The 21,510-nt window shown below is 42.8% G+C and overlaps 1 protein-coding gene across 1 annotated transcript in view; it reads right to left on the bottom strand.

Annotated features, from left to right (window-relative positions):
- The window catches only part of SORCS1 (sortilin related VPS10 domain containing receptor 1), a 630,164-nt gene extending 608,821 nt beyond the window's left edge, over positions 1-21,343 (bottom strand). Inside the window, exon 1 of the mRNA XM_061636065.1 lies at positions 20,472-21,343. Within this exon, the coding sequence (XP_061492049.1) occupies positions 20,472-21,248 (777 nt within the window). The 5' untranslated portion in view covers positions 21,249-21,343. The remainder of the gene's footprint in view (positions 1-20,471) is intronic.
- Positions 21,344-21,510: the final 167 nt, after the last annotated feature.

The raw sequence follows: 21,510 nt of genomic DNA, 5'->3' as shown, positions 1-21,510 counted from the left end.
TGGTCATTGCAGAAAAATCAGTATTAGTTTTTAAAAAATCAGTATTAGTTTCCTACAGAATAAAAACTGTAATACCTAAGTAAACCCTGCCTACTTGCTTTAAAATAGGACTGGAGGGGAAGGGACAGAAAGAGTTAGAACACAAACACAATTCTTTTTTACATTCACTCCAAAGTCCCATTGATTTTCAGCACATTCATAACCATGTCTACTCAAAAGTAAGTCCTATTGAATTCAATGGGATTTACTCTGGGCATATGGGATTAGCATTGCTTTTACAAAAGCAAGTATTGGGAAGGTTTTCAAAACACTGCCCAGGATCTGACTCCTGCACACAAGAGGAAAAAAAACTGAAATGTATATACTTACCCAATTTATGAAATTTTCAGATAAATGGGGGGGGGGACCAATATTTTCTGGCATTGCAATGAGGTTTTCTAGAGTGACACTGCCTCAGGTCAACCAAATGCAACCCTGGCTTCACTGATTGGCTGCAATCCTGAACGGGCGGGATTAAAGATACGAAGTGCTATACAGTACTGTTTAAAGAAAGATTTAACAGTCGGGGGTGGCTGATGTTTTTATGTATATCTCGAGAACCGGACCACCTAGAAACTTAATTTTTGTTTTAAATTAAAGCTGAGAATCCGGGCCACCTAAGGGGCTAAACGGGCTCCAGGTGGCATGCAAAGAATCCGGGTAAAACCCGGCTGACCGGGCAATATGGCAACCTTAGTTATAGAAGTCTTATAGGCCCCTTCCTACTCTACTAGTCTATGATTCTATGAGTGTTACATAAAGACAAACTAACTACAGTTGAAAAATACAGAACAGAAATCCAGCACGCTGCTCAAATTCTGAAACAGTCAATAAAAACAACAATGTGTAATCTAATTCAGATATATCAGCACACAAAAAGGGTACATTTAGGTTAAATGGCATCATGAACAGAAGACATGACTTGCTGGATCAGATCAAAGTCCATCTGGTCTTAGAAATTTGTTTCCAAAAACCACCAGGAAGATACCACCAGAAATTGACAAGCAAGGCATGAAAATTATGAACTGTATCCTAGAGTATTGAAGGAACTGGCTGAAGAACTCTCGGAACCACTTCTAATACCTTTGCAAAATCCTGGAGGATGGATAAAGTGCCAGATGACTGGAGGAGGGGTAATGTTGTCCCTATAAAAATGTAAATGTACTGCCTTCAAGTCAATTCCGACTTATGGTGACCCTATGAATAGGGTTTTCATGAGGCTGAGAGGCAGTGACTGGCCCAAGGTCAAGCCAAGCTTCATGGCTATGTGGGGATTCAAACCCTGGTCTCCCAGGTTGTAGTTCAACACCTTAACCACTACACCACACTGGCTCAATAACCACCATGAAAAAAATGCAGTAATTGCTAGAAGCCAACATGGATTCATCAAGAACAAAGCCTGCCGGACTAATCTTATCACATGTTTTGATCAGGTAACCTCCCTGATAGACTGTGGGAATGCTGTGGACATAATACATCTCAACTTCAGCAAAGCTTTTGACAAACTGCCTCATTATTTTCTTATTAGCAAGCTAGCCAGATGTGAGCTGCATAGAACAGCTATTAGATGGATCCACAGTTGGCTACAGAATCATACTCAAAGAGTGTTTATCAATGGTTCATTCTCAAACTGGGAGGAGCTAATAAGAGGAGTACCACAGTGTTTGGTCCTGGGCCTAGTCTACTTCAACATTTTTGTTAAAGACTTGGATGAGGGGATGCAGGGAATGCTTATCAAATTTGTAGATAATACAGGCATACCCCGCTTTAACGTTCACAATGGGACCGGAGAGTATACTTAAAGCGAAAATAAATGTTAAGAGAAGCAATTGTCTTCACTTGTAGTGCACGCAATCACCACTAGATGGCAGCAGCATCATGCCAATAAAGTATACATTATTGCGACGGGCATGAACGTTAAGCGGGGTATGGGGATGAATGGAGCATGTACGTTATAGCAAGGCAACGTTAAGCGGGGCAACGTTAAGCAGGGTATGCCTGTAAAAAATTGGGAAGGATAGCTAAAACCCTGGAGGACAGAAACAAAATTCAAAGTGATTTTGATAGGCTGGAGCATTGGACTGAAACAACAGAATGAAATTTAACAGGGATAAGTGCAAAGTTCTACACCTAGGAAAAAGAAACCAAATGCACAGTTATAAGATGGAGGATACTTGGCTCAGCAATACTATATGCAAGAACCATCTTGGAATTGTTGCTGATCTCAAGCTGAATATGAGCCAACAGTGTGATGTGGCTGCAAAAAAGACAAATGCTATTTTAGGCTGTATTAACAGAAGTATAGTTTCCAAATCGCATGACATACTAGTTCCCCCTCTATTCAGGACTGGTTAGCCCTCATACTGAGCACTGCATCCAGTTCTGGACACCACGTCTTAAGAAAGATGAAGACAAACTGAAATAGGTTCAGAGGAGGGCACCAAGGATGATCAGGGAACTGGAAACAAAGCCCTATAAGGAGAGGCTGAAAGAACTTGGCATGTTTAGCCTTGAGAAAAGAAAACTGAGGGGGAGATATGATAGCACTTGATAAGTACTTGAAAGGTCACACATAGGAGGCTCAGGATCTCTTCTCGATCATCCCAGAGTGCAGGACATGGAATAATGGGGAAGTTAGAGAAGATCAGATTTCAACTGAACATCAGGAAAAGCTTCCTAACTGTTAGAACAGTACAACAATGGAACCAATTACCTAGGTAGGTGGTGGGCTCTCCAACACTGGAAGCATTCAAGAGGAAGCTGGACAGCCACCTGTTAGGTACTCTTTAAGTTGGATTTCAGTATTGAGCAGAGGGTTGGGCTGGATGTCCTTATAGGCCCCTTCCAACTCTACTATTCTATGATTCTATAATCTCTTTCTCATGTTGTCTGTCCCCAGCAGATGGTATTCAGATGCATATTGCCTCTGACTATGTAGGTTCTTAAGAACATAAGAACATAAGAAGACCCTGCTGGATCAGGCCACTGGCCCATCTAGTCCAGCATCCTGTTCTCACAGTGGCCAACCAGGTGCCTGGGGGAAGCCCGCAAGCAGGACCCGAGTGCAAGAACACTCTCCCCTCCTGAGGCTTCCGGCAACTGGTTTTCAGAAGCATGCTGCCTCTGACTAGGGTAGCAGAGCACAGCCATCACGGCTAGTAGCCATTGATAGCCCTGTCCTCCATGAATTTGTCTAATCTTCTTTTAAAGCCGTCCAAGCTGGTGGCCATTACTGCATCTTGTGGGAGCAAATTCCATAGTTTAACTATGCGCTGAGTAAAGAAGTACTTCCTTTTGTCTGTCCTGAATCTTCCAACATTCAGCTTCTTTGAATGTCCACGAGTTCTAGTATTATGAGAGAGGGAGAAGAACTTTTCTCTATCCACTTTCTCAATGCCATGCATAATTTTATACACTTCTATCATGTCTCCTCTGACCCGCCTTTTCTCTAAACTAAAAAGCCCCAAATGCTGCAACCTTTCCTCGTAAGGGAGTCGCTCCATCCCCTTGATCATTCTGGTTGCCCTCTTCTGAACCTTTTCCAACTCTATAATATCCTTTTTGAGATGAGGCGACCAGAACTGTACACAGTATTCCAAATACGGCCGCACCATAGATTTATACAACGGCATTATGATATCGGCTGTTTTATTTTCAATACCTTTCCTAATTATCGCTAGCATGGAATTTGCCTTTTTCACAGCTGCCGCACACTGGGTCGACATTTTCATCGTGCTGTCCACTACAACCCCGAGGTCTCTCTCCTGGTCGGTCACCGCCAGTTCAGACCCCATGAGCGTATATGTGAAATTCAGATTTTTTGCTCCAATATGCATAATTTTACACTTGTTTATATTGAATTGCATTTGCCATTTTTCTGCCCATTCACTCAGTTTGGAGAGGTCTTTTTGGAGCTCTTCGCAATCCCTTTTTGTTTTAACAACCCTGAACAATTTAGTGTCATCAGCAAACTTGGCCACTTCACTGCTCACTCCTAATTCTAGGTCATTAATGACCAAGTTGAAAAGTACAGGTCCCAATACCGATCCTTGAGGGACTCCACTTTCTACAGCCCTCCATTGGGAGAACTGTCCATTTATTCCTACTCTCTGCTTTCTGCTTCTTAACCAATTTCTTATCCACAAGAGGACCTCTCCTCTTATTCCATGACTGCTAAGCTTCCTCAGAAGCCTTTGGTGAGGTACCTTGTCAAACGCTTTTTGGAAGTCTAAGTACATTATGTCCACTGGATCACCTCTATCTATATGCTTGTTGACACTCTCAAAGAATTCTAATAGGTTACTCAGACAGGACTTTCCCTTGCAGAAGCCATGCTGGCTCTGCTTCAGCAAGGCTTGTTCTTCTATGTGCTTAGTTAATCTAGCTTTAATCATACTTTCTACCAGTTTTCCAGGGACAGAAGTTAAGCTAACTGGCCTGTAATTTCCGGGATCCCCTCTGGATCCCTTTTTGAAGATTGGCGTTACATTTGCCACTTTCCAGTCCTCAGGCACGGAGGAGGACCCAAGGGACAAATTACATATTTTAGTTAGCAGATCAGCAATTTCACATTTGAGTTCTTTGAGAACTCTCGGGTGGATGCCATCCGGGCTCGGTGATTTGTCAGTTTTTATATTGTCCATTAAGCTTAGAACTTCCTCTCTCGTTACCACTATTTGTCTCAGTTCCTCAGAATCCCTTCCTGCAAATGTTAGTTCAGGTTCAGGGATCTGCCCTATATCTTCCACTGTGAAGACAGATGCAAAGAATTCATTTAGCTTCTCTGCAACCTCCTTATCGTTCTTTAGTACACCTTTGACTCCCTTATCATCCAAGGGTCCAATTGTCTCCCTAGATGGTCTCCTGCTTTGAATGTATTTATAGAATTTTTTGTTGTTGGTTTTTATGTTCTTAGCAATGTGCTCCTCAAATTCTTTTTTAGCATCCCTTATTGTCTTCTTGCATTTCTTTTGCCAGAGTTTGTGTTCTTTTTTATTTTCTTCATTTGGACAAGACTTCCATTTTTTGAAGGAAGACTTTTTGCCTCTAAGAGCTTCCTTGACTTTGCTCGTTAACCATGCTGGCATCTTCTTGGCCCTGGTGGTACCTTTTCTGATCTGCGGTATGCACTCCAGTTGAGCTTCTAATATAGTGTTTTTAAACAACTTCCAAGCATTTTCGAGTGATGTGACCCTCTGGACTTTGTTTTTCAGCTTTCTTTTTACCAATCCCCTCATTTTTGTGAAGTTTCCTCTTTTGAAGTCAAATGTGACCGTGTTGGATTTTCTTGGCAATTGGCCAGTTACATGTATGTTTAATTTAATAGCACTGTGGTCACTGCTCCCAATCGGTTCAACAACACTTACATCTCGCACCAGGTCCCGGTCTCCACTGAGGATTAAGTCCAGGGTTGCTGTCCCTCTGGTCGGTTCCATGACCAACTGGTCTAGGGAATAGTCATTTAGAATATCTAGTCATGACTGGAACACATATGCAGCCAGTCTATGTCCGGGTAGTTGAAGTCACCCATTACTACCACATTTCCTAGTTTGGATGCTTCCTCAATTTCATATCTCATCTCAAGGTCTCCCTGAGCATTTTGATCAGGGGGACGATAGATCGTTCCCAGTATTAAGTCCCTCCTGGGGAACGGTATCACCACCCACAACGATTCTGTGGAGGAGTCTGCCTCTTTCGGGGTTTCGAGCTTGCTGGATTCAATGACTTCTTTCACGTATAGAGCGACTCCGCCACCAATACGTCCTTCCCTGTCCTTCCGATATAGTTTATATCCAGGGATAACCGTATCCCACTGGTTTTCTCCATTCCACCAGGTCTCCGTTATGCTCACTATATCAATGCTCTCCTCTAAGACCAAGCACTCCAGTTCTCCCATCTTGGTTCGGAGGCTCCTAGCATTAGCGTACAGGCACTTGTAAGCAGTGTCTCTCTTCAAGTGTCTTTGGCACTTGTGGTTAGGCCTGTGGTAATTTTGCTCTTCTGAATTGATATCCTGTGCCCCTGCTCTCACAATGCCTACTTCTAGGCCTACCCCTTTTAAAATTTCATCATTTCTTTGGTTTTTATCCCAGGGGGGAGGTTTATTCCGAACCGGACCTTTCTCAGCTCCTGTCGGGTTTCCCCCCTCAGTCAGTTTAAAAGCTGCTCTGCCACCTTTTTAATTTTAAGTGCCAGCAGTCTGGTTCCATTCTGGTTCAAGTGGAGCCCGTCCCTTTTGTACAGGCCCGGCTTGTCCCAAAATGTCCCCAGTGCCTAACAAATCCAAACCCTTCCACCCGACACCATCGTCTCATCCACGCATTGAGACTGCAAAGCTGGGCCTGTCTGGCTGGTCCTGCGCGTGGAACCGGTAGCATTTCAGAGCATTTCTTAGCAGTTTTGACTAAAAGCATTGATTTTATTTATTATTTTTTTATTATTACATTTATGTCCCACCTTTCCTCCAAGGAGTTAAAGATGGTGTACATGGTTCCCCTCCCTCTCCATTCTATCCTCACAACAACCCTGTGAGGTAGGTTAGGCTGAGAAACTGTGACTGGCCCAAGATGACCCAATGAGCTTCATGGCTGAATGGGGATTTGAACCCTGGTCTCCCACGTCCTTGTCTAACACTTTAACCAATACACCACACTGGCTCTCTTTACAGACCTACCTTCCATCTGCACTAGGTATGGGGAACCTGTGACCTTCCAGATGTTGTTTGCCATGGCGCTTCAGGCTCATGGAAGTTTGAGATCAAGAGCATCTGGAGAGCCACAGGTTCTCCATTCCTCATCTAAGCTTAAAAAAAAATACTGGGCAAACACAGTGGATTTAATTCTGCAAATATGCAGAATGTGCAGCAAATATGCAATTCTGAAAAATTAGAATTTCTCATCACCTACCGATACTGGTGTCACTACCTCTGCTGCATGAATTGGTCCAAGAGATGCCCATTCCCATTCAAGTTCAATGGTTCCATGCATACCCAGCATAGGCTCAGCACTCCATTGGTAAAAGCCACAATAGTGGCTGTTTACTACAGCCAGCATGGATCTTTCACATTCTACAAAGTTAAATTGAAAATACCCCTCGTGCCATTCTGCTGCTTCCCATTAGCTCGTTTCAAAACAAAACCTTACAAAACATAGTCCTCAACTCAAGAAAAATCTTGCTTAACAAACCTCTAAGTTTTCATGGCGATACACAAAACACTCCGAGAGAATCCAGAGTTCCAAGTGTAAAACAAGAGGGGGGGAAATCTAGACCCCTGTTGGGTTTTTTTCTGTCAGTGATCTCATATTTGTTGAAATGAATTTAAAATCAGCCATGTTCACACAGTAGCTGTAATCTTATTACTGACCTTGCCTCATACTCTGACCTTCATCTTCTGCAGTTTAAAAGTTTAAAAATTGCCTAGCTGATTTTTAATTAATTTAAGAAATTTAACATTGGAGTGAATGGTAAGCAAAGGCATGCTCAGTAAGAACCAACTGTCAGTGTTCTAAAAGCCAGACTCACAGCTATTTGGCTTGTCTAATCAGGGGGCCACACCCACACGAGACAATTATACCATTTTAGACCATCCTGGCTTCCCCCAAAGAATCCTAGGAAGTGTAGTTTGTGAAGGGTGCCGAGAGTTGTTAGGAGACTCCTGTTCCCCTGACAGAGATCCAGTGGCCAGAATCATTTAACATTCAGCCCCTCTTCTGGGGATTGTAGCTCTGTGAGAGAAATAGGTTTGTTACCAAATTCTTCCAACCTGCACAGGAAGTGGATTAGACTGTGAAAGACTAGCCCAAATTGTGTTTGCATTTTTACACATTTGCTTGTTGTTATGTGCCGTCAAGTTGATTACGACTTATGGCGACCCTATGAATCTTTTGGATATATTCATAGGGTTTTAGGGCAGTACAATATCTCAGAGAAGTCAGGTCTCCTGGTGCATTCACTATAGCTGTCCAATTTCCCTGCTTTTTAACGTTTGATAGAAATATCTGTTGGCTATAGGTACATTCTTAAATTACAAGATTTCCTTTGCCTATTAGTGAATTTCTCTACTTTTTAATCCGGGAGGTAAGAAATAGGATCCTGTGCAAGTTTGTTGAGAATGTATTGATCATTTGCACACTTTTTTAGTTCAATGGAATTCATTCATGTGCAATCATGCTTAGGATAGGACTGACCTGGGGGAGGGGCAGGGAGGGTGGAAGAGCGAGGGAGGGGGAGGAAGGAAGTGGGAGGGGAGGAGTTTGGGTAGGTGGGCACTGGGCAGAAGGGAAGCCCCTTTGCTTTTCAAAATTAAAACATTGTGAACAGTATCATCTTAAACCGCAAGATTTTTTGCCTATTAGTGAATTTCTCTACTTTTTAAACCAAGAGGTAAGAAATAGGATCCTGTGCAAGTTTGCTGAGAATGGATTGATCATTTGCATGCTTATTGAGTTCAGTGGAATTTACTTTCCTGCAATCATGCTTAGGATACGTGAAACTGACAACAGGGGATGGGGAGGGGAAGAGGGGGAGGAGAGCAGGCAGGAGGGGGAGGAGGGGGCAGGTTTGATCATTTGCATGCCTACTGAGTTCAGTGGGAACTTGCAATGATCGCTAGGATAGGTAAAACTGACCATGGGGGAGGAGGGGGGATGGGAGAGGAGAGGGAAGGAGGAAGGGGGGAAAGAGGGGGTCGGAAGGGGAGGGTGAAGGGATTGGAAGGGGAGGGGAGGGAAGGGGCAAGAAGGAGGTGATGGGAGGGAGGAGGAGGAGGGGAGGGCAGGTTTGATCATTTGCATGCTTATTGAGTTCCATGGGATTTACTCCCATGCAATCATACTTAAGATACATGCTTAAGTAAAACTGACTATGGGGAGGAGTAAAGGAGAGGGAGGGGGATGAGGAGGGGGGAAGGAGGGGACTGGAAGGGAATGAGAAAGGGAATGGATGGGCAAAGGAAGGGGAAGGGAAGGGGCAAGAGAGAGGGGATAGGTGGAGGGGAGGGCAGGTTTGATCATTTGAATGCTTTTTGAGTTCAGTGGGATTTACTTTCCTGCAATCATGCTTAGGATACGTGAAACTGACAACAGGGGATGGGGAGGGGAAGAGGGGGAGGAGAGCAGGCAGGAGGGGGAGGAGGGGGCAGGTTTGATCATTTGCATGCCTACTGAGTTCAGTGGGAACTTGCAATGATCGCTAGGATAGGTAAAACTGACCATGGGGGAGGAGGGGGGATGGGAGAGGAGAGGGAAGGAGGAAGGGGGGAAAGAGGGGGTCAGAAGGGGCGGGTGAAGGGATTGGAAGGGGAGGGGGAGGGAAGGGGCAAGAAGGAGGTGATGGGAGGGAGGAGGAGGAGGGGAGGGCAGGTTTGATCATTTGCATGCTTATTGAGTTCCATGGGATTTACTCCCATGCAATCATACTTAAGATACATGCTTAAGTAAAACTGACTATGGGGGAGGAGTAAAGGAGAGGGAGGAGGATGAGGAGGGGGGAAGGAGGGGACTGGAAGGGAATGAGAAAGGGAATGGATGGGCAAAGGAAGGGGAAGGGAAGGGGCAAGAGAGAGGGGATAGGTGGAGGGGAGGGCAGGTTTGATCATTTGAATGCTTTTTGAGTTCAGTGGAATTTACTCCTGTGCAATCATGCTTAGGATTGGTGAAACTCTCCATGGGGGAGGAGGAGGGTGGAGGTGAGGAGAAGGAGGAGGGGAAAGGAAGGGACTGCAAGGGGATGGGGGAGGGGAGGGGCAAGAGGGAGAGGATAGGAGGGAGAAGGAGGGGAGGTTTGATCATTTTAATGTTTTTTGAGTTCAGGGGGATTTACCCCTGTGCAATCATGGTTAGGATAGGTGAAACTGACCTGGGGGAGGGGGAGGAAGGGGAAAGGGGGAGGAGAGGAGATTGGATGGGTGGGCACTGGGCAGAGGGGAAGCCACTTTGCTTTCCAAAAGGAAAACATTGTGAACAGTATCATTCTTTTTCAGGGTTTCCCCCACCTTTTTATTCTACAGCAGGCACACGTAGCCTCCCACCCAAATTTAAACCAAAGCTATCCCTGGCCACATCCACACCAGATCTTTATTTCACTTTAGACAGTCATGGCTTCCCCCAAAGAATCCTGGCAAGTGTAGTTAGTGAAGGGTGCTGAGAGTTGCTAGGAGATGCCCTGTTCCCCTCACAGAGCTTCAATCAGAGCGGCTGACTGTTAAACCACTCTGGCCACTGGAGTTCTCTGAAGGGAATAGGAGCCTCCTCTCAGCACCCTTCACAAACTACACTTCCCAGGATTCTTTGGGGGAAGCCATGATTGTCTCACATGAAATCAAAGTCTGGTGTGGGTGTGGCCCCCTGATTAGGCAAGCCCAGCAACTGCGAGTCTGGCTTTTAGAACACTGAAAGTTGGTTCTTACTGAGCATGCCCAGACTTATCATTGAGTTCCATGCTAAAAATTTTAAATTAATTAAAAATCAGCCAGGCATTTTTTTAACTTTTAAACTGCAGAAGATGAAGGTCAGAGTATAAAGCAAGGTCAAGATTACAGGAACTCTGCAAACATGGATGATTTTTAATTAATTTCAACAGATTATGAGAACTCTGACAGAAAGACGTCCAACACGTGTCTGTTTTTTCTCTCTCTCTTTTTAGACTTTGAACTCTCAATTCTCTCTGACTGTTTTATGTATCACCATGAAAATTTAGGGGGTTGTTAAGCAAGCGTTTCTGAGTTCAGGACTATAAGTTTTGTAAGGTTTTATTTTGAAATGAGCTTATGGGAAGCATCAGAATGGCATGGTGGTATTTTCAATTTAACATTGCGGAATGCAAAAAATCAATGCTGACTATAGTATTCAGCCACTCTTGTGGCTGTGTAATAGAATCAGAGAGGGGGAGAGGCAGAGAGAGGTTACTTGTTGAAGGTCACTTGCTGAATCTAAGTCTTGAATCCATGTTCCCCAGTTAAAAGATTCAACATTTCTATAAAGAACCATAGGTTTATGTTCTTCATTCAGCACAAACCAAAGCTTGTGAATCATCTTTTCTTTCATTGCTTTCCATCATAATGAAATTATTCTTGAGGAAACTATTCTCTGTGTATCTTGTTACAGAAATTGTATTAAAAAAAGCTAGCTGGGCAACACAGTGGAAAATATAGCTAGAGATGAATCACGACAAAGGCAGAGGAATTATGGCAGCCATTTGGTTTGGTTCTGAAACATAAAAAGCTGCTTTGTTTGTCGGGGAAACCATTTTCCATTTCAAGGACTGACTGCCGTTTGTGTTGGCTTATCTTTACTGAATGCTTTCTCACTGAGGATTTTGTTTCATATCAGGAGGGCATAGGAGAGATTTGTGAAGTGTACAAAACAGAAGAGTGTGTGAATGTAATGTGAGAAAGGTGAAAGATGAACTTTTTGGGACATTTGCTATGGCAATCGTTCCATCAGCACAAGGATTTCTCCTTGCATAGCAGAACAATGTCCCCCTCTTCCCCCTACACTCCCCCTAAATCTGTGCTGAGGGTTCGCCAAACCCTCCAGAACAGAATTGGAGGGGAGAAGAAGAGGGGAGGGAACCTGTTGTGCTAAAGCAACAAGTTAGTTCAGTCTCGCCCATTCTTTGATGTTTGATGGCACTTTATATGTTACTTTACTCAAAAGTGGCAATATCACATTTGTTTTGATAAGCACTTTGTAATAACAGAAACAGTACCATAGCATGGGCTGATGAGATTGAAAAACTCAGAAAAAGCACCGGACACACTTCACTTCAGGCCACTGTTTCTCCCACACTCCCACATGCTTTCTTGTTCCACTCTTGTTCCAGTGCTAAATTTCATTCGTATAAACTCATGCTAAACTCCAGTGCCCTTTGAGCTTTTTTATGACATTATCAACAGAAGAATCAAACACCTTTCTTCCCCTCCTCACAGATTTACATTATTCAATCTGATTCACATACACATGTTCATTATTTGATGACTGCATCAAAGAGATACCTGGCATGTGTGAATAAGTCATTACTAGTCACTTGAACACCATCACAGAGAGAACTTTCATAACCTCAAATAAATTCATTCCTGAGCAAGTTTACATCTACTATCACTGCATAAAGTGAAATACATTGCTTTGCAAAATATAATAGCCTATGATATTGGAGGTGTTATCTTGAATGCAGCAAACACAGGACAACACAAATTTAAGAACTCATGTTCTTATGCATCCAGGTCTGAGCTATTATACTTGAAAAACTTTATAGTTCTGCAGGTATAAATTCCCAGGTACGAACTGCACAATTGTTCTATACAGAGGATTCTTACAACAAGGAATAAAGTTGCATTATCATGCTGCCTTTCTGTTGTTCAAGCCTTACCTTTCCAATAATAACAACAAAGAATCTCATTATACCATCTTATCACCAAACTGCCTTATAATGAGTTTTTTTCTTCTAAATTTCTTGCTTGATTATTTAGAGAAATAACTAAACTTAGTTTTTAAATTGCTTTTTAAAATATGTTTTAAATTTGTATATTTGTTTTTAATGTTTTAATTGTTGTAAACCACCCAGAGAGCTTCGGCTATGGGGCGGTATATAAATGCAATAAACAATAATAATAATAACTACAGGTTTCTTTAAAAGAAGCAACCTTTATGTGAGTCTCTCTTGCTTTTCAGGCAAAGAGGTGTGAAGCAAGAAGTAAGAAAATCAACTTTGGCAGACATGCTGCATTTGCTTTGTATTCTATATGAAAGCTTTTGAGTATGATGGGTCTTTCTGTGTGAAAGAACGTATGTTTCCACCCATCCACCCCCAAGAAGCTGTTAAAGAGTTTTGATGACATAGGCTGCAATCCTATGCACATTTAACTAGAAGTAAGCCCCACTGAACATATTAAGACTTACTTCCAAATAAATATGCATATGATTGTGTTGATACAAATACTGTTACTAGAAATTAATGGAAATGTGTAATAGAAATGCATGGTGTAGACCAACACACATATTAGACACTAAAATACTCCTCTAGAGAAAAGCTCATTTAGATTCTATTTCTCTTTTCTCCCCTATAAAAACGGGGGGGGGGGGAGGAAAGCAGCCATGAGTGTTTTGTGTGTCATGGCTTGGAGTAAACATAAAAGACTGAGGCCCTTTCAGGGGAATGGAGTGTGTGTGTTTGTGCATCTCTGGAAAGCATACACCCAACTTCCCAAATAATAAATTTTAGGCTTGTGCTCCCATGCACAGCAGGATGTGTGGTATAGGAGCAATGATTGCTCAGAGACTGATGAGGATTTAACATGGCCACAACTTTATTGGTTACAGCTCATGGAGTTTAGTGTGGCATTGGACAAGGATCCAGTATCAGGAAACCTAACTGCTGGCCACTGTCACCAGCTGTGTACACATTAGGCATTTAAAGCACATGATTTCACCCAAATAATCCCGGGAACTGTAGTTTACCCCTCTCAGAGTTGCAATTCCCAGTGCCCTTAACAAACTACAGTTTCTACGATTCCCTGAAGAACGCCTTGTACTTTTAATGTGCTTTAACACATATAGTATGTAGTCACCAGCCTAGTCTGATTTCGAGTCTGTATGCCAAAATTCAGGGAGTTGTATGACTATCATGTTCACTAACATGGGATGAGCCACTCCCGTGGACTCCTCAATCAACCTATGTGTATACTGGCCATGCCAGCCTCCTGAGCTAGCACTGAGGCCGTAATGTGACACCCCAAGATCCCTTATTGGGATCCTCCAGTGAGAAGCAGTGTGCCTACTACTCCACTTACCCAACTATGGATATGGCCCAATGCCTCCCTCACCTTCAACAAAAAGTTATGATAAATTTTTGGTTTTGTTAATTCCCAACCATAATGGGGGTGGCAAAACCACACAGTGTCAAGGCCCAGGTGTGCATATGGGTAAAATTCATTCCCAGACCCACCCCCCAGCCAGCCACTAAACTCTATCACCACAATGTAAGGAGGGTGGGCAAGAAGTCAGCAACAATAATGCCAAACCCAAGGCGTGGGCCCTCTATTTATTGCCCAGGAGCAGACCAGAGGGAGAACATTCTCCCTCCAATCTGTTCCCAAGCCCCATCCCCCTGGAGTCCACCAGCACTGCAGATTAGCTCCCGTGAGCAAGGTGTGCCCAGCCAATGCCACCACTTGGGTGTCAGTGGTTGCACATCCGAGAAGCTGAACCTGCTCCCTTCCCCCATGCCTATGCAGGAGCACAAAATGGGCTTCCTGTGCAATGTGGAGGCCTGTGCAGCTTGTTCATTTCTTAAATGTATGCTCAAGTGCAACCATACAAACAACAGAATAAAAATAGGAGCTGTTGTATTCTGTGGTTGCAGTTGTTGTTATTGTCTTGGGCCCCATCTGCACTATACAATGAAAGCAGCAGTGCTTTTTTGTGATGGGACTCACTGGTATAGAGGACTGGCATCTCTTTTTTTTAATGCCCATGGTAACCATTTTGTGCTGGCACTCACAGCACTTTTATCAAGGTATGAGTACCAGCATCTCATTTTCTTTTTTTTACCAAAAAAGCACTGGAAAGCAATATCATACCATTTTAAACAGTCATGGCATTCCCCAAAGAATCCTGGGAACTGCAGTTTGTTAAAGGTGATGAGAGTTGTTAGGAGATCCCTATTCCTCTCACATAGCTACAGTTCCTAGAATTCCCTGAGAAAGGGAATTGATTGTTAAACTGCTCTGAGTGAAAACTTATCCCTACATGCATCACTGCAGTGTTTTGTCACTATTTTCTGTGTGTTTGTTTACTGACTCTTAATACGTTCTCACATACTTAAAAGTTTACTGTTCATAATAATGTTGTTGTTTCAAAGAGGTCAATAAAATGTTCTTCCTCTCACTGAGGCTATTCTCTTCTCTTAGGAAAAAATTATAGGGTCGCCATAAGTTGGAATCGACTTGAAGGCAGTACATTACATCTCAAGAAATTTTTTACACTCAAGTTTAATGATAAAAAAGCAAAGGCAGCCACACTGGCCCATAATCAAGCAAGCAAACAAGCAAAACTCCAAAATCCAGAGTAGGGCAATATCTTTATTAGGACCAACTAAAATGTCACAAAATATTTAGCAAGCTTTCAAGTTCTCTTCTTGAGGCCAGATGTTATACAAATCAGAGGTTGGGAGAGATGGGGGGACACAAATATCCATATTAACCTTACATACCTTGTTGCCCTCCAGATGTTTCGGACTACAACAGGACTTCACTTTCAAGCTCCCATCATCCTGACCATTGACCATACTCTTTGGGGCTAATGGGAGTTGTAGTTCAAAACATCTGGAAGGCACAGGGTTTAGGAAAATTCATCTATATCTATAATACTCCACCCAGTCCACTTATCACACAACACACACACACAACTGTGATTCAGAGATATTATTACAGTTTTTTACTTAAACAAACAAACACACTGTCGTAATAAGGTTGCACTGCAGCCTTTTACCAGCTTCAGGTGGTGAGACAACTATGGCCATTCTGGACCGGGATATCCTGACCACCATTGTTCATGCACTGGTAACCTCCAGGTTGGATTACTGCTCTTTGGAGGATTGCCTTTGAGGTTGATCCAGAAGCTGCAGCTAGTGTATAAAGTGCTGACTCGACTGCTCACTGGGGCAGAATATCAGCATCATATTATGTTACTGCTGAAAGAATTGCACTGGCTGCCAATTAGCTACAAGGCTAAGTTCAAGCTGCTAGTACTGGTGTATAAAGTTCGGGAGCAGAACACCTAAAAGATTGCCCCAGTCCTTATGCACCCTGCAAAGATAACCTTATCAGAAGATCCATTCTGCATGTTGTCAGAACCGGGCCTTTAGAGCGGTGGCACCAACCCTTTAGAATTCACTCCCTTTACATATCAATCATCATCTTTATTGTCTTTTCAGCACGTGCTGAAGACTTTCCTCTTTCAACAAGCCTTCTAACTGGAGATTTTTATCCCAATCAGCATCGACATTTATCTGAAATTGTTTACTATTTGCAATTTTATATATATATATATATAATTAATTTAATTGGTTTTTATTTATGCAATTGTTCTGTATATGGTTTTATTGTATTATGAAATCATTTCCAGATTCTTCATAGGAAAGTTCAAAAATAAATGAATAATCCAACAATTATGGGATTACATTTAGAACTTTTATTATAATAGGATAGAACAAGATTCCATTATTATTATTATTATTATTATTATTTCTAAACTGCTCCTTCTCCAAAGAAAACAGGGTGGTGTACAACCTATCATAAACTATTCCACAGAAATACAAAAGCCTAAACGCTATAAAAATTAAAATCCTTACATTCTGTTAAACTATGGAATGTACACCATTAGACTTTTCTCCCCATCCTTTTTCATTTCTGCCCAGCAAATTACCATTATTATTGTTGTTGTTGTTAATTAAATTTATATCCCGCCCCTCCTCCCAGCAGGAGCCCAGGGCTGCAAACAAAAACACCAAAAGCACTTTAAAATATCTTAAAAACAAACTTCAATATATATAAAAACAAAACATCTTTATAAAAAAAAAAGCTTTAAAAACATCTTTAAAAGCAATTCCAACACAGACGCAGACTGGGATAAGGTCTCTACTTAAATGGCTTGTTGAAAGAGGAAGGTCTTCAATAGGGGCCAAAAAGATAACAGATGGCTTGAAATACAGTGCTTGAACTGTAAGGAAAAAGAGGAAGCCTTCAGGAAATCCACTGGACCCACTCCCCAACTTCTGTCAGTTTTAGCTACTTTTAACAATAGTAGCTGAGAGGACCGCCACAAAGGAGAGAGAGCCAGAGTCCCTCTAGCCCACCCTTACATAATTCTAGCACTGGATAAGCAGCCAGTTTTCTGAGTCTGCAATAAAGTGAGCTGGGGTTTTAGTAACATATTAAAAAAGTAACACACCAACTGTCTGGCCCAGGGGTGGCTAACCTTTAGCCCAGGGACCTGACCTGCCCCCCAAGTAAATTTTTCTGACACCCTCGAACACCTGAACAATTTTAAAAGCAGCAGCAGCAAAAAAGGGAAAGAAAAGGATAGACATAGTCCTGGGATAGACAAAAAGGTTCGAACATCTCTGCTCACTTCAGAAGTCTGATAGAAACATAAATTGCCCCCTCTCAGACACCAAATCAATAATCCCATGAGTAAGGAGGGGGCAAACCCCCTCTTCAGTGGATATCTACAGATCATCTAAAGGGGGCCTGTGTGCCCAGTGTGTGAGGGGGTGGCCACACTCACTTTTTGGTTACATCCAATGGTGGCATGTGGCCCCTGGCGGATTGGCCAAGGCCTTGGACCAAGAAAGGTGAGCCACCCCTGGTCTAGCCCTATCCAGACATTCAAAATGAGACTGAAGTAAGCATGTGAGGAGGAGAGAACATACACGGGCATGCTAGCTCTGTCTTCCCATCTCTGTCATCCTCCATGTGTTCAAGCATTACTATCTGTGGTTGGAAAGCCTCCTGTACTTGTGTAGGCTCCCACACTTTCCTTTGTATGTTTAGTTAAGCTCCATAATGAAGTCCCACTATGAACATCTGAATAGGGCTTCAGTATTGGGCCAAGCACACAACATATACAACCACACATATGAACATGGTGAGAAATGCACTTGTTGGTGAGAAATTCAGATAATTATTGTTTATATTAATGTAATGTTGTTTATACTGACACAGTTCAGATATAGACACAAGCCTAGATCATATGGGCCTCACCGTTGGGGATTTAGATGACTATAATGGTGGTTGTCAGGGATGGACAGCTGGTAGAAAGGGGTCTGGGAAAGCCCATGTGAGACAAAAAAAACATGTGAGGCAAAGAAAACTTGTGTGCTCTGCAAGATAACCAGATTCCAGACTGCACCACTGCTGGTGCTGCCATAGACTTTTCTGCTTCTTTATAGTGATGCTTACTTTGCTTGCTTGCATAGGGATGATATTACCACTCTACATAAACTACTGGAAATATTGGTTCAGATACATTTCAAAGTCCATGTTTTTTATGTACAGAATTAACTCTTCCAGTTCCAGGTTGTCTTAATTATCCAGAACCAGACAATAAATTCAACAGAAAACTCTGGGCAAGATGCCACTGACTTGTACTTTAGAAACAACATGCAAGGTCATAGGTATCTCACTGGATCATAAAGAGGTCTTGCTTCCACCAAAGACAATGATTCAGCATCAAGTTCATTTTGGCAAAAGAATTGTGATTTCTCTAGATTCTGTAGATATAAAGCAAACCACTACATCCATTTGCTGTCATCAGATTGTAATGTGATGAATGTGTTGTGAACACATGCAGCACCCAACTGGCCTGGGAAAGCCCTATATCTGCCATGTGCCTTAAAACACAAAACGTTCAAAAGAATATGACCAGTTAACAAAATAACTTTTCTCCACTCACTTTGAAAATAGACCTACCACAAAGGTAAATTAGAATGTAGCATTTTATAATTCACAGTACAATAATGATCAGAATTATATATTGTTTTAAAGTCTGCACCTTAGGTCTTCTGTAGTACAGCATCATAGGAGACTTTTAAGCCTATTTTTAAGTTGTAAGCTTTTCTGAGGACATGAATCATGTTAAAGCTGTGACAAACTTGTTCAATCAATTTTAAAAGTCCAAAGTGGAGGATTTTAGTGGCACTGTATCAGAGATAGCCAAAATGAGCAGAAAGGGAAAGGTTCCAACAAAAAGTGCAAGAGGGTTTTTTTCTCTTTCATTATTTGATTAAAGTTCCTGAAAAAACTATAAAATTATGGTCTGGTCAATAAAGTCTGAATTCTTGAGATGTACTGAAGACATCCTCCTGAACACTAAATGAGCATCCTGTGATTTATATTCATCCATACCAAAAGGAATTTGCAATGGTCAAATCACTATTTTAAACAAAAAATAAACACTGATGACAGGTAGCAGGAACTGGATGTGACATCCAATAATGCCTTGAGAAAAGTATGAAAGAGTAAATTTACTAATCTGCATACATGGTCTACCCTATAAATAAGGGGGGACTTGCTCTTCTTGTATTTTGATGCATTTCCTTGGCTCCCTTTAACTTTTCACTCTAAAGTAGCTCCCAGGGATCTGCATTATACAGAACCCCAGACTGTATTGTCCTACTTCTCTGAAAACTGAGATCCAGTTTATACCAGGCAGTGTTGTGAAAGAAAGGAGCTCTGTTTATTTGAATAAATCTTCAGCACTGAAACACGAGATACGGGTTAAAATGAAGAGGGATTGAATTAGAAGATACAGAGATTGAAAAACTCTCATTTTAACATATTTAAAGCAAAGAACAACAGGTGAGCAGAACTCATCTTGCAACTTTAGTTTCTCTTTTACATAAATGGGCACCTAACCATCTCTAGGGAACTGATGGTACATGGTGAGTTAATCTTCAGTTGCAAAAACTGAGCTTGGTTAATATGCTTGAGGGAAAGGAATTCAGGGCAGTCTTGAAGGAGATTCCAACACATGCATGCATTTAATCAAAACTGAACCTTGATTGCTCATGATGTGATCTATTAAATTAAATATAAGGGGCAACAAACTAGTGACTCAGTAGAGATTGAGATACACTTTCTATTCCAGTTCGATAATCCAGAAACACAGTTCTAGAAATTCGGCAAAATCATTCAGTACTACACAGCGAAAGAGGAAAAGAAAGAAAATGGCCTTGTCCATGAGAAAGAAGATAGAAAAGGCAAAGCCATGTGTGCTTAGATACACGTCATCAAATCAGCAATGGAAAGCCAGAGATAAAATGGACACACAGGAGATCAGATAGGATCCAATGAAGAAATCTGGCCTCACAGAGGGTTTTTGCCTTGAAAGCATCATCATAATTCCACCATTCATCCTTTAAATCTGGCAATGTTTTGTGCTGCTTGTCATACCAATAAAGCATCTCCAAATTGGAATGTTTAACACTTTTCATTCTGCTTTGAAACAGTTGATCAACATCCTTTTTTATCCCACACACAATGAAACATATTTTATCCCAGTAATCTCTGTGTACCATTCTCAGAACACAAAACCCAGGGGTTTCCTCATAAATTTTTGTGTGTGCATGTGTTTAAAGATGCAATTCAAGGCAGTGCCACTGCCAAGCTGAGCAGGAAACTTTCTGCTCCAGAGAGGAACAGCTACAGGGAAGCTTCAGACACAACAAACAGAACCCCCCCCCAAAAAAAAAACGGGGGGAGAAAAGAAAAGAGGCAGAGGAAAACAAATTATCCAGTGTTGTGCTGTAGGAAGGCTATGCTATATCCTGCTCCCTGGATCTTTTATAGAAAACATAGCTGGGGTGTGATGCTCACTGGGCCAGCTCCTCCCGCCCCTCACCCTGTGGCTGTAGTTATCATGAGGATGGTTACTCACGCTGCTGTTGTGGCCTGACCAATGCACCATGGCTTGATTATGCGCCGAATCCCCAGTAAGGGCAAAGGTCGTGCTAGTCAATTTCAGTTCCTCCAGTCTGAAGCGCGTGGCTTTTCCCTGCAGCTGCTCCGCGGATGCCTGTTCTCGGCTCTCCAGTTGGGGGTCTCTTTCAGCCGGAGCTCCTCTGGGCTTCCGGCTCTGCTGCCCCCTCCGAGCCGCACTGTGCTTTCTTTGCCGGCCGAGGATCGCCGATCTGGCAGCACGGCTAGCCTCAGAGTTTGCTAGCGAGCGCCCTTCGGTTCCTCCAGGGAACGGAATAGGCTCCAAGGGAAACTTCAAGCGGCTGGGCTGATGAACATCCAAGGGCGCCGGTCGGCGGCTGATCCGAGCCTCTGGAGGCTCGCCGGTCAGTTTCCTCGATCCCCTCAGTTTCTTTGCTCCCAGTCGGGCATCACTCTCCCCAGCGGGAGCAGAAGCACAGAGGGCTTGATGCCCGGCATCAGCCAACTCCTCCCCATGACTCGGGTGCCCCTCACCTCTTTTCTCCACAGGTAGCCTCCTCGCTTCTTCGCCTCTTCGTCCCGTCCTCAAGTGCATTAATAATCCTTCCTGGGGTTGCTGCTGCTGCCGTTGCTGCTGCTGTAGCTGCACCTGCCAGTGGCACGATCTGCAAGTGATTTCTGCTCCGATAAAGCCAAAAGTGAGGATCAAAAGCCATGTCCGGGTGGCTAGCAGAGCAACGTGCCAGCCTGGGTACCAGCCAGTAACTTTTCCCATCGCCTCTGATGCTGATGGGGGGTGGGGAAAGCCCGTGTGTGTGAGAGAGAGAGAGACTGAGTGAATGAGTGAGTGAGAAACAAAATGGGAGGGAAGCCGGCAGTTCTTATTTTATTTTTATTTTTTTATTTTACCCAGAGGAAAACAGCAGTAACTCCACAGAAGTTTCAGACCCTGCCGTGGCAGAGGAAAGTCAGAGGAGAAAAGGGGGGTAAACCACCCAGCGTTCTCAGCTTTATTTTCTTTCGGATTTCCCACCCCC

This window comes from Rhineura floridana, chromosome 7 (assembly GCF_030035675.1).
Source record: "Rhineura floridana isolate rRhiFlo1 chromosome 7, rRhiFlo1.hap2, whole genome shotgun sequence".
In the NCBI taxonomy this organism is placed as follows: domain Eukaryota; kingdom Metazoa; phylum Chordata; class Lepidosauria; order Squamata; family Rhineuridae; genus Rhineura; species Rhineura floridana.
This window is presented reverse-complemented; position numbering and strand designations above follow the sequence as displayed.